Source organism: Urocitellus parryii, chromosome X, assembly GCF_045843805.1.
Source record: "Urocitellus parryii isolate mUroPar1 chromosome X, mUroPar1.hap1, whole genome shotgun sequence".
In the NCBI taxonomy this organism is placed as follows: Eukaryota; Metazoa; Chordata; class Mammalia; order Rodentia; family Sciuridae; genus Urocitellus; species Urocitellus parryii.
In genome coordinates, this window is record NC_135547.1 from 16,290,617 (window position 1) to 16,307,347 (window position 16,731).

The 16,731-nt window shown below is 40.8% G+C and overlaps 1 protein-coding gene across 1 annotated transcript; it reads right to left on the reverse strand.

The window, feature by feature from the left end:
* Nucleotides 1-312: 312 nt before the first annotated feature.
* On the reverse strand, nucleotides 313-16,353 carry Vgll1 (vestigial like family member 1). Its single transcript, XM_077794015.1, has 4 exons — nucleotides 16,140-16,353; nucleotides 5,072-5,491; nucleotides 3,209-3,268; nucleotides 313-356 (listed from the first exon to the last, which is right to left on the reverse strand). The coding sequence occupies exons 1-4, from the start codon at nucleotides 16,351-16,353 to the stop codon at nucleotides 313-315; spliced, it is 738 nt and encodes a 245-aa protein (XP_077650141.1).
* Between the last annotated feature and the right edge of the window lie 378 nt (nucleotides 16,354-16,731).

The window sequence follows — 16,731 nt, forward strand, 5'->3', positions numbered from 1 at the left end:
TCAAAGGTTACTGCTGGGGAGAATCAAGATGCTGTGATCTCTAAGTGCAGTGGGTATGAACAAGCAGGTGGGCCTCTATGCCCTCCACCCTGAAACAGCTCTTTAACATGCTGGGAAATCACCTAGCAAGTTTGGAAAACCCTCATATAGGACATAGTTACCAAGGAAGAAAAATGCACAATCTTAGGGAGGGCAGAAATGTTCTTTAGGGGCAGAAAAAGAAAAGGACAGTGAGGTCTCTAGACCCTGTGGATTCACAGTAGAAAATCATAAGCAGGTTTAGAAAGAATATTTCTCTTCTTCAAACCGCAGTTAATAATAGTACAGATCTTTTCTTCTCTCTGGAGATTGGCTTCCTGAAAAACAGGATAAGCATGATGAAAAAGAGGATACCTGTGAGGTCAGATGAGCTCAGGTTTGAGTCCTGGACTCAGCACTGCCTAGCTGTGTGACCTTAGGCCAGTTACCAAGCCTATCTGAGTCCTACTGCCCTCATGTTAAATGGAGATATTAATAACAACTTCCTAAGATTCTGGTGAGAATCGAGTCAAATGTATATGAAGCTCCAGCTGGCACATATGTGTTCAATAAATCATTATTATTTTGTTTAAGGAAGCAGTGTCTCTAAATGTGATAGAGTTGATTTATTGTGTGGTCAAGCTGCACCTTAGCTTAGTGGGTAATATCAGACACTTTGAAGTCAGAGAAAACTGCCACTTACTCACTGGGACAAGTTACTTAACCTCCTAAAACTTCAATTTTCCCATCTGTCAATGTGGATAAAAATAGAGCCTGTACTGTAGGTGGCAACTGGGTCTCTTTTATTCTTTCTTCCTTTTCTTTTTTGAATTTTTATTTAAACTGGTTGATTGATAGATTATTTGATCAGTGCTGAGGGCCTTCAGCATCAATGGGACAGGCCCTGTGCATGATAGGCATGCTCCACATGGCTTCTACCTCATGAAGCCATGAGGTACATAGGTACATGAGGGGGTTAAGTCCATATGGGAGGGACAGGAGAGACTCTGCCTTTCTTCTTTTGCAGCATATTTGTCTGGAGCCTCACATTGGAAATCTTTTGGAACTACAAAAATTCCTACTGAAAGGTTCATACAGGTCACTTCAAACTGAAGTTAATAAAAAATACATAAAGAGTACAATACAAGCCAATGTGACTGTGTCTCATGCCAGATCTACTCCCACAGGAATAGGGGAGCACAATTCATGCAGATAATAAGCTTCCAGTGGATCTTAGCATTAGGCAAGATTGGGAGACTGATGTCATGCTTAAGAGCACTGGTTTTGCTGGGGTTTGTGGTCAGTTTGCTTGGAGCTCTAGGAAACTCTCCCTCTCCCCTCCCTCTGCCCAGAGCAATAGTGGTAGGCTGTTGACATAACCAAATACCCTTTCCCTGCTTTCTCTCAAATCCTCTTTGCAAGGGAAGATCATCCCCATACCCCTTTCCCAAGTAATATTGCTTTCTGTTCTTTTGCTTGCTTTCTGAGCTTTCTGCACTCCTCTTCTTTTATGCTAGAACAGTGTCCTAGCCACAGATGGATAGTAAACCCATGTAGAGTGAATTAGTCTCACCAGTAACTAATTTTTACTATTATGCAATATATTTAAATTGGAATTGCTTTGAGGATTGTATGACACTGTGAGAGCAAAGAGATAATATTACACCTGTCACTTGCTTCTATGTAATCTAAAGGCAAGTCTTTTCACCTCTTTGAGACTCAGTTTTCTCATCTATTAAATGGAGATATTCATTCATTCACCCATTATTTACTGAATATCGGTTGTGTGATTTACCTAGGATATACTCATATACATATCACAAATTTGTGGTGGAAACTAAGCAGGATGAGGTGTGTGGTATCTGGCTCACAGTCAATACCCAAAAAATGTTGTTCTTTGGGGCCTATGAACAATGGAATGCATCATTACATTATCAGCAATTTCACAACTTCTAATAAAATAATATAGGAACTACTAACAAGTACTTAGGAGATATCACAATCCTGACTTTCATAAATTAGATATCATTCCCTTGGGCCTGGACTCAGCTATGAGCCTTCCATCTAGCCCTTAATGTATCTCCTCATCTGGGCACGGCCAGTTAACCACTGAGGTTTTATATAACAGCCTGAAACACATGAAGTTTTACTATTTGGGTGGGGATTTTCTTGCTATTTCCTTTTTAAATATTCTTTTATTGTTTCTAGCATTCATTCACTCATTCATTCATTCAGCAAATACATATGGACTTCTGTGTCAAGCATTCCTGCAGGTATTGGGGATATGACAGTTCACCCCTCAAAGTCTCAGTCCTCGTTAAACTGACATTGAAGTGGAGTATTATATATCACCCTCAACCCCTCTTCACACTGAACTGTAAAATGCCTGAAACCAGGGCTTTGGTGGTGCTTCTTCCTGTTGGTCCTCTCTGAAACACATAGCATAGAACATAGTTTGGGATACCAGGATGCCTTCCAAAAAGCCTACACATTTTGATGGCTTACTATGTGCCAGACCTTATTCTAAGCATTTTCATAGACTATTCCATTTAATGCTCATAGAAACTTCATGAGGTAAGCAATAATTTGATGCCTATTTTCCAAATATGACAACTGAGGCATAGGGAGCTTAATAAATGTGACTGAGTTCCTGAGGCTAAAGTAATGAAGCTGGAATTTGAACCCTAAACTTAGATCATGCAGATCCTCTCCTCATCCCACCCAGATTGTCCTCATTTTGAAGTTCCTATGGATTTCATTTTCAAATTGAGTGTGGAACCCAGAGTCTTTGTCTTGGGCCTGAGTCACATTTTCCTGATCACAGAGTCCTGGGGTGCCCCTATGTGCTAAGCTGAAAGCCGAACATCTGGGACAAAGCAAGCTAATCCTCATGGATTTGTTCATTATTGTGAGTCACCTTGGTTACCTCAGGTAAGTTGGGCTCAGAAAAAAAGGACTCAATAAAATCGCTTCTCTAGCAAAATGAGAAAATATACAAGAAATTTGACAAGATCTGAAGTACTTGGGTTCGTTGAAACTACAATGAAACGAATTCTATCCATCGAAATCCCAAATAATAGAAATAAGACTCCTGTCAGCTGCTAGAGGCCCTAATGTTGATAATATAATCTCCTCAAATTTGTTCTCAGGATACAGAACCCAGCTATCAAAGGCTGAACTGGATACCTACTTTCATTTGCAAGGTTGGGACTGGCAGGTCCATGACTTGGGGAGACATATATTTTCTTACCTGAAAAAAAAATAAAAAATCATGATTAACAATGAAATCTCCAGGGCTGGGTTAAAAACTGCCCAGCAGCTACCCAGGGGCACCAGATTGTCTCTCAGTGTATGGACATCTGGCTTATTTTCTCCTAATAGATACTAAAAATCAAAGGAGCTTGTTTTCTTAAGGCCCCTTAGAACTTGTTCCCATCTTACAGACAGTGTTCCTAATTAAAGGTCACTTTCTCAACAGTTCCTGGTCAGTCACCAATGAATATGACTGATTGTCAACAGCAGTAGGAATGTGTGAAGATCTCACAACAGTTGAGACATTGATGATAAACCTTTGTTCATGAATTTTTGTCTAGAGGTTTCAGGAATAGGATAATGCCTGTATTATCAGTTTGTTTGCCAGGATGTGCCTAGCTTATAGTATAGGCTCACTAAATATTTGCTGAATTGGATCTGAAGTGTATATAGTTATTATGTTTGAAAGATGATGATTTGAGCCATGTGTGTTCTAACCAACTGTTGAATAAGGGCTCTGCTATGTGTATGCACAGGCATATATACAAACACAGTTGGTCTGACTTTCCCTCTGAATCCAGGAGGAGAATATTTTGCAAAAGAGTATAGGGTGGGAATTTTCACTGGTATCCCAAGCATGACATTTTTATGATTTACTCTCTGCATGCATTGCTAATCAAACTTTAGAAATGACACAATGGTATTTTAACAGGACATTTGTTGTGAAATATTAGGATGGAACACAGTCCTGAACTTAGGCAGGCCATGCTAAACAGGCCCTTTGTGTACTATATCTTTAGTTCACAGTAAAAACTGCTTCCAGTAATTTCTCTCAGGCATAGAACCGTAGATATGTACAGACCAGAGAATTGCAAAAGAAAATTACTCCAGAGAACAGAATGCAGACTTGGTCACATGAATGTATAATATATATATATATATATATATATATATATATATATATATATATATTATACTCTATTACAAGTATTTCACATGAAAGGCAAATCTTTCAGCAGAGTAGATTACATTTTTACTGAAAGCATGGTTTATGCCAGTTCTTCCCTGTCCTTCTACAAAGCAGAAAGTCCTGTTTCTTATGGGTATTTCACATCTAGTAGACCCCAATTAAATATTTGTTGGGTGAGCGAGTGAATGATAAACTCAGTGTTTCTTAAGGGAGTTTTCAGTTCAGGGGAGAGGTGGCTGTCAGGGGGCAATGACCCAAGGGAAACTGAGCAAGAGCAGCCAGTGTAAAGGAGGAAGTCACAGACAGCCATCTCCAGACAGCAATGGGGCTGCCTCTCCAGTTGCTTTGAATTTTAATGTGTGGAGCAGATGGTTGGTATAGATTGCCCTTGTTTTTGCCCAGGAGCCTGGCATCATTGTTAGTTGTCAACCTGTTTGGAGCATAACGTTTGAGCCTGTAGGTACGTCACAGAGCTCTGTTTTGCAAACAGATTATTTAATGGCTCCCAATGAGGTAGATGTGGGACCCTCCAATTTTAGGCAGCAGTCCATCATTTTTCTAGGGTAAGGCCAAGCCAACAGACTGGGGTGAGTATTGAGGACCAAACCCATCTGGCTGGCAATCTATGTAACCCTTTAACCATTAAACTGTGAGTGTTAATGAAGCCTAGTGAAAATATATAGAACATTTACACAAAACATTCCACCCCCTCAGCAGAAGCCCTATGTCCAGACTGGCAGCAATTAGTCTTAGCACCCATCTAATGCCAACTCACTCCTGACCACAACCCCTCAGAGGAAATCCACCAATTATCTCTAAGCATTTCCTTACAGTGGACTGATCTGGGCGGTAGGTTGAAAAGCAATCCTGTGCTTCCGGCTATCTGGACAGGGTTGCGATCCTCCCTCGTGGCAAATTTCTGAGGACAGTTTAGACATCTGTCTTGCTGGAGGAGACCTAGGAGAGGCTCACATTTCCCATCAGGCCGGGGCTCTGGAACCAGGTGCCCATCCGGAAAGACATGAGAGTAGCCAGGCTCCAGGGACCTGGGGCTGGCTAGGGAGGGGAAATGCCACAGATCCCGAGGCTGAACAGAGTGGGTCTCAGGCAGAGACAGTGGATACTGATTCACAGCCAAGGGACCAGACATATTCAAGCTGCTGTTGTTGGCACTATTTGCACGCGACATTTCCAGCTGTGACTTTGTCCAAGGAGAAGAGAAACGCCACTGATTTGGAGGCATGTCACTATCTGGAAGAAAAGATTTAGGAGACATGTCAGGTGTTTACTTATAATTTTTGAAATGGAAGTAGCTTTTTTTCAGGTTAATTCATACTATATTTGTTAACTTGAAGAAAATAAAGAAAAAGTAAAATACACACACATTAATCATAGTATTCATAAACAGCCATTGTCCTCCTTTAGTTGTACTTCTTTCTATTCATATATGCATTCTCTTCACAACATGTATCATTATTAAAGCTGATTTTGCTTCATCAATATATACAAATATTCTCCCACAGCAATGAACTGAGCCAAACACCAACTTTTAAAATGGGTATACACTATTCCTATAGGAGAAAACAATGGATTAACAGATGTCATATTTGCGGGCAATTCAGTTACTTCTGTTTTTTAAGTTATAGTAACAACATGGCAGTGAGCAACTCTGTACATACATCTTTTTCCCCTTGTCAAATTATCCCCTTAATAAAACTTTTCTAGAAGCAAAAATGGTTAATTTGTGTTTGCTTGCTGATATTGTTTACCTCTATTTCATAGCTACTGTTCTAAATACACCTAATAGGAGGACTCCATAGAACATTAAAAAGGGTTTAACACTTGCTTGTTGTTATTCAACAGGCAACAGTTGGTCATTAATACAACTCAAGGTTTGTTTGTTTGTTTGTTTGTTTTCAGAGAAATCTGAGGTACAGAGGTGTTAAGAGACTGAACCAAGGGGGCAAAAAGCAGATTAGCCCAGTAGGGAACTGAACTGTAGAAATGAGTGATGGGTAAAAAAAGTAGTTGCTTGGACCTCATTTTTTTTTTTTTTTTGCTGTTAACTAATCTGTACTTTTTATTGGATTTTTTTTTTATTTTTTTTATTGGTTGTTCACAACATTACAAAGCTCATGACATATCATATTTCATACATTAGATTGAAGTGGGTTATGAACTCCCAATTTTACCCCAAATGCAGATTGCAGAATCACGTCGGTTACACATCCACAATTTTACATAATGCCCAATTAGTAATTGTTGTATTCTGCTACTTTTCCTATCCCCTACTATCCCCCCTCCCCTCCCCTCCCATCTTCTCTCTCTACCCCATCTATTGTAATTCATTTCTCTCCTTGTTAATTTTCCCATTCCCCTCACAACCTCTTATATGTAATATTGTATAGCAATGAGGGTCTCCCTCCATTTCCATGCAATTTCCCTTTTCTCTCCCTTTCCCTCCCATCTCATGTCTCTGTTTAATGTTAATCTTTTCTTCCTGCTCTTCCTCCCTGCTCTGTTCATAGTTGCTCTCATTATATCAAAGAAGACATTTGGTATTTGTTTTTTAGGGATTGACTAGCTTCACTAAGCATAATCTGCTCTAGTGCCATCCATTTCCCTGCAAATTCTATGATTTTGTTGGACCTCATTTTTAAAAGCAGAATTATTAGGGCAAGTCAGTTTCTTCTTGCTCACTCTGTGTGGACACACTAGAAGGGAACAAAGTCTCCTTTAGTTCCATAGACACTATGTTAATTGTGCCTATTATAACTAATAGCTAAATCTGCTATCTTCAAGATAGCTTCCAACATGGATACATGTTTTCTCCATTCTCAACACCCACTCAGACAAGAGGGGAGGAGGGAAATAACTCTGCCAGATGGTGTTAAAATCCTGGAGCCTCTCATCTATCCAAGATATTGGAGGAGGATTGGAGGAGGGGGACATGAGTAAGGAGACAAAGGAAGATTGGCTGACAGGAGATCCTGAGACACTGGGCCCTTTTCTCTCCATGGGCACCTCTCCCAGCTCTCCTTAATGCTCAGTTTGACTGGATTTTGTACAAGATAAAAACATTTGAGAGGCCAGTACAGTTTTACAGGAGTGGCCCCACCCATTACCTTGGCTTTCTATGTAACATAGATATTTAAAAAAAGAAGCTTAAACCCACATGGCAGACACTCTGCTCAATATCTCATACCATTTACAATGAGCAATTGGCAATGGTGGGATTCTTCTAATGAAACCAAGGACAAGGAAATACATTAGGGTGTGTTCCCAGGGATAAATGTTATTTTTGAAAACTGATATCTCCAGGCCAGTAGCAATTCAGGACACTGTGTGGTACAAACAGAGTGATTAAGTTGATTTCATATAATCACTGTCCATGTTTCATATTGGATGAAGGTACTGCATGTTCTAAGCACAAATTAGAAACAAAGCATAGCCTCTGAAAACGGACAGTTTCCATCTGGACTGTCCTCAGAGATCTCATACATATGACTTAGGTGCTTGCTAAATGCTTGAAATATAAAAAGCAGGACCCAAGGTGCTTTGAATATTTTTCTTAACTGCTTACCTACCAGAATTCTCTAATAGAAATGTTAAAGGGAGTAGGTAGTGTGCCATTGTTTAAGTCCTCTGTGGTCACCTGGTGCTCTAGAGTACAGTCTGAATGGGAGCTTGGAGGGATGCTCAGGATGTCTCAATTATGAGTTCACAGCAACCCAATAGCTATAGGTGGCTTGGAAAAACTCACTCTTCCAGACTAAGCTTGGTTATTGGTGGCCCATGGTGTGGAGACACTACATTTGGGTTGGCCATGCTTTCTCAGATTTCTTGAGCCAACTACTCTGGCAATCATGCCCATCTTTACTGTGGATAGAGGAGGATATCTCAAACCATATTCTTAACTTACTCAAGGTTACTGCTTACTAGAAGTGGCTCTGGTGACATTTCCACTCAACTGTCCCCTCTTAGCTACCTCTAGAGGGGTGTGTGTGTGTGTGTGTGTGTGTGTGTGTGTGTAGGCAGAGGAAGAAAGAGAAAGAGAATGAACACACCTCAGGGATGATATTGCAGCCTTTTCAAACCACGAACTACATTAACAGATAAAGAGCATGTGAGGAACATTTTGATTCAAAGACTCTTGGGGTAGGTTGGGATTTTTCTTTCAGTAAGAATCCAGATGGCTTTCACTCCATATACTCTGACCTTGGACATCAGACCATACCTTTTGCTCCATCCATGCTTCTAGTGTGTAAGTATGTGCTCTTAACCATTTAAAAAATTTAAAAAAAAATATTTAATTTTTAGTTGTAGTTGGATGCAATATCTTTATTTATTTATTTTTATGTGGTGCTGAGGATCAAACCCAGGGCCTCGCATATGCTAGGCAAGCGCTCTACCACTGATTCACAACACCAGCCCTGCTCTTAACCAATTTGCATGCTGCTCTGCTCAATGTGGAAAGGTTCAGCTTGAAGGGATGTGTGTATGTGTGTGCATGTGTTTGTGTATATGCATACAATTTTGCAACTATGTATTTGTGTGTAATTTTGTGTGAACATGTATGTGACTGCATATATGTGCATGCATTCATTGAAATGGCATTTAGTCATGTCTTACCACATGTCAAGTACCTGCACAAATTCTGGGGACAAGACAGTGAACAAAAGAGAAATGATCTCATCTTTTTAACGTTTATTGGGCCAATTTTCTCTCTAGAAATCCAGAGAGAATTTTTCTGAGAGAGTAGTATTTAATTTTTGTATGAAAAGAAATTCGTTTGGAATAGGGAGTCATAGCCTCACACGGGAGCCAGGGCCTCCATGATGGGATAGAGTGGAAGATACTCTTCTGGCATAAAGGCAAATGCTTACATGCTTCTAGAAATTTCAAGATTTTCCAGAAATATATATGGGTAATTCCAGGGGCCCTTGGTCCTAAAACCAGGCCTATGCACAGAGCACTAATCTCCATTTCTTGTTCTGCCTCTTTGGAAGAAACTGGTAGGCCATTTCCCTACCTCCCAAGCACACTCAGAGACATCATTAATTCTTACTCATATATACTCTCTCTGGATTTCTAGAACAAAGATTGTTATCCTGTTACTTTCTGTGACTACATCCTCTTTACTTCCTTCCTAGTGGTAATCCTATAATTTCTTCAGTTACTCATTTATTTGATATTGGCCCTCTCCTCTACTCAGTAAACGTTAAGAGAGATGAGATCATTTCTCTTTTGTTCACCATCTTGTCCCCAAAATTTGCACAGTTCTTGACATTTGGTAGGACTTGACTAAATGCCATTTCAATGAATGCATACACATATATGCAGTCACATACACGCTCACACAAAATTGAACACAAATACACATAGTTGCAAAAATGTATGCATACACACAAATACATGCACTCACACATGTGCATGTGTGTCTATTTGGGGATCTGGTTCACTCTTTTATAACAACTTACTTTCATAAGAACTAACTTAGGGTCCCATGAGAACTACCCTCAAACTGAACTATCCCTTCAAACTGAACTTTTCCATATTGAGCAGAACAGCATGCAAAATTGTTAAGAGCACAGACTTTGAAGTCAGACAGGCTTGGAGTCCAGTCCCAGATCTTTCATATCTTAGTCATGTGACACTGAGCAAGTCCCCTCCCCCTCTGAGCTTCCTGGGACTGTTGTGAGATTGGGTAAAACAATCCATGCAAAAGGGCTTAGCTTAGTACCTGGTATATACTAGGATCTCAATAAATAGTAGCTCTTTTATTCATATTATTAATCATTTCAGTTTATAAACCCAGTTTGGCTCTTTTTTTCTGGTTTGCAACACTCAGTATAATCAACCCAGGAAGAAACAAGATGGTAATTAAGGTATGAAGCCTAAAGAATCCACCCTGCCATTAGTTATCTAGTGCCAGAGAATGTAAAGGAAGAAAGGACTGAGCTGGGAAGCCCCCAACAGCAGCAGAAGTTGCAGCACTTCAGGGCTGGAATGAAGGAAACAGTAGATATTGGCTATACAGGAAAGATTTCAGAAGCCTTTGCTCAGTCTATGTCCATCCCCAGGGAATAAGATATCAGAAGTGGGCAGGAACAATTTGTAAATATAGATTAGCTTTTGTTTACTGAGCAATGACTATGGATCAGATGTTTTGCTTAGCACTCTGTATATATGAGCTCATGTGATCCTCACAGTAACCAAAATGAGTAAATAGAGTCTGAGAAGTTAAAGTAATTTGCCTTAAGGCCATATGGTCGGTAAGTGAGAATGCTATCTCATTCCAAACCTCATACTCTTACTGGCTGTGCTTCCACAATATTCCAAAGAATGCAGTAAGCTGGGCACTTTCACACACTTCTTGTCTCTTGCCCCTTCCTCTCTGTCTCTGCTTCCTGGATGTCATGAACTGAGAAGATTTTCTCCACCACACCTTTCTGACATGATGTTCTGTCTTATCTTCATCCCAGAGCAATGGAGCCAGCTGACAACGTACTGAAACTGTGAGTCAATATACAGTTTTCCTCTTCTAAGTTGAGATATGGATTCCAGTCATTGGGGGAACTGTCCTCAGAAGGGAAGGTAGTTCTCATGGGACCCGAAGTTAGTTGTTTATGACCAATATTTTGGTCACAGTGATAAAAAACTAACATACAACAAATAAAATGTTGGGGGACACACTTAAAGCATATCCAAACCATAGCACCCAGTCATTCCACTCACCACTGAGATCAATGTCCTCCAAAAGACTCATATGTTGAAGGCATGGTCCACAGTGTAGTAATGCAGCTTATGCAAAGTGATGCTATGTAAAAATTAGCAGGTGTGATTAGATGTTCATGTGGTTTATTTCTTTCCTGAATATGTATCTGTGTTCTCTAAATTTTCAGATATGAACACATATCTTTATTTTATTTATTTATTTTTATGTGGTGCTGAGGATTGAACCCAGGGCGTCACACATGCTAGTCGAGCACTCAACCACTGAGCCACAACCCCAGCCCCAGAAAAAAGCTCACTTTTGAGACAGAATCTTACATGACATGTTGGAAACTTGGTCCCCAGTGGGGCATTGTGAGAGGTAGCAGAATCTTTAAAGAAGTAGACTCTAGTGAGAAGTCATTGAGAGCAATGCCCTGAAAAGGATTAAGGTAGATTATGTCAGTTTGCTCTGTTGCCCAGGCTGCCCTTGAACTCCTGGTCTTAAGTGATAATCCTGTCTCAGCCTCTCAAGTAGTTGGGACTAGAGGTACATACCACTGCACACAGCTAAGCTATTTTTTAAGCAAAAATTTAAGAAACCACTTGATCAGTGAGTCTCCTAAAAGTGAGTTGACAGTTGTAAAGACCAATCCATAATTGCCTGATTTCCCTTCCATTCATCCTTTCTTCTTTCCCACTTCTCCTTGTGCTGTGTGTGTGTATATGTGTGTGTGTGTGTGTGTAAGACCAGTCCTGATTTATGATGAAGGTTAAACCAGACACACATGCGCGCATGCACACACACACACACACACACACATTTTGTCCCACAAATGTCCAAACTTTGGCTTGTCCAGTCTGTACACACTGGCGCTCCCCTCTCTACCAGCATAGCTGGTAGCAATAATCCCTCATTCATTCACCCCAGGATCAAAGCAGGTAGTCCTTGAACTACCTGAAGTTAAAATAACACCACAAGCAGAGGGACAGCTTAGAGAAGAAAGTCCTGCTTTGGGATAACAGAAAACCCTGCTCAGTCCCAATCCCTCCTTCCTAGTCACCTCCCTGGGGTAGCTAGTGCAGATTCCTTGAAGGTAGAGGTCAAATACAAAACATGTGCCTGTATTTTGAAAGTTGAGTGGCTAAGAGCTCAGAATATGGAATCAAGACCATCTGATGACAAACACTATAGTCACCCCTTACTAGCTGTGGTATCTTGGACAAGTCACTTGACTCTGAGCTTCAGTTATCTCACCAGAAATATAAGCACAGAAGGAGTAACCAATAGGGTTGGTGTGAAAATTCAATGAGATAATCTATGTCACAGCCCCTAGCAAAGGGCCAGGCACACAGGAAGTACACACTAAGTGTTAATTGTTGCAAACATCTTCATGGGTATTAACCCTCTCTCTGTGGTGTCATCAGGGTCTACAAAAGCAGGAGAGTAAAGTCAAGAGACTGGCTCTGGAGTCAAACAGACCTGGCTTTCAATCTCTATCATTCACTGGCAAGGTGACCCATCTCTGAGTACTCACCATTGCTGGGTTACAGTTTACTCCTCTGTAAAATGAGGACAAAGTGGTTTTGTGAAATACAAGCAATGTGCAGGAAAATTCACAAATACAAGTTTTCAGCTGGAGGAACTTTCACAAACTGGATAATAAGTACCCAGACAGAAGAACAGAATGTGATTAACACTTCAGAAAGCCCCCTCAGGCACTCTCTCCATCGCTAACCCTGACAAACATCTTCTAACAAGACCAAATCCTGTCTTCTAAGATCATGGATTTGGTTTGCTTATCGTTGAACTTTATAAATCATAGTGGGTTTTAAGGACTGAATTAAGAGTAATAATTTTAATGTGGTGTCTGGCACCTAGTGGAGGCACAAAGTTGTCAATATTCACAGGCACCATAAACAGCCAGCATGACTATAGCTTGTCTAGATATTCACACTAAAAGAGAAATGTAGTGTTTCTTCCTACCCTGCTAATCATGGCAGATGGAAGGCAGGGAAGATCCACTGGGTCCCTTTGAGACTGGTTAAAGAAGATTGCTAGGTGATCAGGTATATAGCTTCTCTTCTCTCAATAGTTCTTGAGCATGTTACCAGGCCTGCTCAAGACTGGGGCTGGGGGTGGTTCAGGAGGAATATGGGTTGAGAAGTGCACGAAGACTGTGTCCCCCAAGAACTTGCAGTTATTGAAGCTTCCCCAATTACTGACTGAAAATTCCCAGGGTCCATCAAAATGGAAGATAATCCAAAGATACCTTCAACTTATATTTTCTTTTCTGAAGTGCAGTCCATATAAATTATACATAAGTAAATTTAAAAATAACTTTGATTTTGGAAGGGAAGCCAGGAAATTCAATGGCTTTTCCTAGCCACACAGGTCTCTTGTGTTTGGGCTTTGCATATTTGACTTGACAGAGTGCCCTTAGAATGTGGGCAAGTCTTCGACGGGAGCCCATGAATGGGGGTCTGTTCTCCTGAATCTGGTTTAGCTGGGGCTGACCTGCAGGGGTTAAGAGGATGCTAACTAGCAGTCAGTAATGAAAGGCCACTTTATAGGTTTCCCACCATTTTCAAAGCTGTATGTGTGTCATTTAACATGTCCAATAAGAACCTCAGCAGGACTGGACTTCTTTCACGGAGCCCTCCCCTGAGGCAGCAGAGTTCGTGAGAAACTTGACTCTTAGCTATGATAAGAGGGGCCTTGAGGGAGACAGTCTTTCCTTCAGTTGCTCAATCACCAGAAAAATATTTGCCTAGCCCACACCAACCTCCATGAGGCAGGCAACATCTTCAGAGTCAGGGGATTTGTGAGATTCTCACAGGGAAAATGCAACAAGAAGATAAGGGAAGAAAACCACCTATCTGTTTGGCTTGTGAAGGCTGGCTTGGCCTAGAAACAGGGCCAAGCCCAAGCTCCCAGACAGAAGCTTCACAGAATTCAATCAAAGTAAAGTCAGAAGGCATAGAAAACATGAAAGCAGCCACACAGCAGGATTCCAAAAATCTTGGAGGCTATAGGAGAGGCCTGCATTCAAAAAACATGTCAGCCTTTGGCATTATCCACACAAAAGTAATTAATACCTACATAGCATTCACTACTTGCTACCTGACACACTTTATCTCATTGACTCCCTCAAAGCACTCTCCTATAGTTAAATATTTGATTTTAGCAGTAAGGAAACTGAGGCATAAGCAGATAAAGTAAGATGCCCAGAAATCATACTGTTAAGAAGTAGTGGAACTGTGTTGGCATCATACTACATAGTTCTAAAGCTGTGTACCACACCATATCTCCTCTCTATGGTGATCCCTATGGTTTGAATATGACTTGTCCCCTCAGAAATTCATTTTAGGATTTAATGTCCTCTGTGACATATTTTGAGGGTGGGCACTTAATCTAACTATCATGCTTAGAGGTGAAACCTTTGGGAGATTATTGGGGACTAGATAAATTTATCAGGGTTGGAGCCCATGATTAAATTATTGGTGGCTTTATGAGAAGAGGGAGAGAGACCAAAGAACACACATATGCTCTCTTAGTCTCTTGTCATGTGATATCTGCACTGTCTTGGGATTCTGGCAGCAAGACAGTCATCACCAGATGTGAGCCCTCAAACTTTGACCACAACAATCTCCTTCCTTCATAATTTACCCAGTCTGTGGCATTGTGTTACTAGCAACAGAAAATGGACTACATACCCCATCTTTAGGATCAATACCCTATGATTCAAATCATAATTTCATTCATTCCAGCAATATTTATTAAGTGCCTCCCATAAGTCAGGCATTGAACTATGTACTTAAAAAGCAGTAATTTTAACAGACTAAATCCTGCTGCCATAGAATTCAGACTAAAGGGTGTGCAAAGGAGTCCAGAAGAATATATATAATGTGCTTGGTGATGACAAATGCTGAGAAGAAAAACAAAACAGGGTAAAATGACAGAGTAGGGGTTTCTCATTTTTACCACATCACCCAAACAATTCATGCCTTTCCACATGTGTACTTAACCCACAAGATTCTCTGAGAAAGTCAATTCATTTGACTGGAAAAATCATTCCTAAGAAAGAAGTAAATTCTGCTATGGAGAGTACATCAGATACACACCAGTGCTCTGTCCAGACCAAACAGGAGAACCAGAGTGATAGTATCTGGAAACAGGTGAGCTCTTTGCCCACAGGCAGAGGCCCCATGTGTTCACTTTGTACAAAGTGTCCCACTTGGAGACCCACAGGTCCTCCAATGGAAGCAAGACATTTAACTTGTGGGCTAGGTAACCGAAATAAAAAGCTCTTAAAATCAATCAAAAAAGGTAAATGGGAGCCATATTGATTCTCCTCTGGCAGGCAGGGGTGCCTCTATTAAGCATAAGAGGCACAGTGACTAGGGCCTGTGAATACTTGTAGCGGTCCACAGAAGTGATGTAACTTATTTCAAAATCAGAAGAAAAAGATGAATGTGATAATGATACCGATTAAAAAGGAATTCAGCTTGGTTTATCCTCATCTCATAACAAACAGCACAGTTATAAAATGTAACTTTTAATACTTTTATGGATCAAGGGCTCCATGAAGGCAGAAGTATCTGGGGTCCATGAGAGACATATTGTGGCCCCTGCCAGCTTAAAATCATACTTTCCTCCAAATCTGCATGCTTTGATATGCACATTGTGACATAACCCTGTTGAGCAATATGCATCCCTGACCCGGAGAAGGGTGGGAGAAGGATGTGGCAAGACCCTTCATTAGTCTCCCTCTGGCCCCTATCCTTGCTCACCAGATTATCCACTATTGGTTGAAAGGAGGCTGAGAGCATCAACCCAGGACATGTTTATCTTATCATGGATGCTTTGGTGTTCTTGCCCTCTGGCCAACAGCAAGAATAATATTACTGATTGATGGTAACAGTGAGTAGTCATGAAGCTCTTATTGTATGTTGAGCAGGGAACCTAGCACTGAATGCAGTTGAAGAAATAATGAAATAAGTGAACTAATTTGATTAGACAATGTCCATTTTTGCATTAAACTTCTAAGAAAAGTTATGACTTCTCACTAGGCAGTGTGACTTGCTTTTAGCAAACATACACATGTAGAATGCATTAAAAACTGGGGCTTACAGTGAAAGCTTGGACAGGAAATTGCAGCCTCCTCCCTCCTGAGATGCTCACCATTCCTCAGGATCACATCTTCACTCTGGCTTGAGGAGTTCAATCCTTGGGGCCTCTTGATATTGCTCAGAGCTCTTGAGAAGTGCTCATCTACGACACTGTTGATGTCTCCTTGGAAATAAGTGAAAATGACACACTGGGAATTCCATTCCGTCTTTATGGGCTTCTGACGATCTTTGGGCTGTTGGATGTCGGTCTTGTTCATTTCTGCCATTGTCAATAACACAGGTGATGGCTGCAAACCAAATACAAAAAGTCACTGGTACTATTTCATCAAGGGGTTTGGCTGTTGTTTAGTTGAGCACCATCCTTAAGGGCAAGCAATTTCTTCCTACCAAGTACAGGCTCTCACTAGAGCCCTGGGGAGTCACTGAGTTCCTGAAGGTCAACAACAATGCTGTGTTGGACTGTGAGAAGCTGAGGAGCTCAATCTGATCAGCGTTCAGGAAACAACCTAAAGTTCTACCAACAGCTGGAGGTGGCCTTCTCTTACAAATGAGAATTGTGAAACAACAGGACTAGAAAAGCAACAGGAGATGTGTCTGGAGGACAGTAAGTCCAAATAGCAATGTAATTTGCCTTCTGGTGAAGT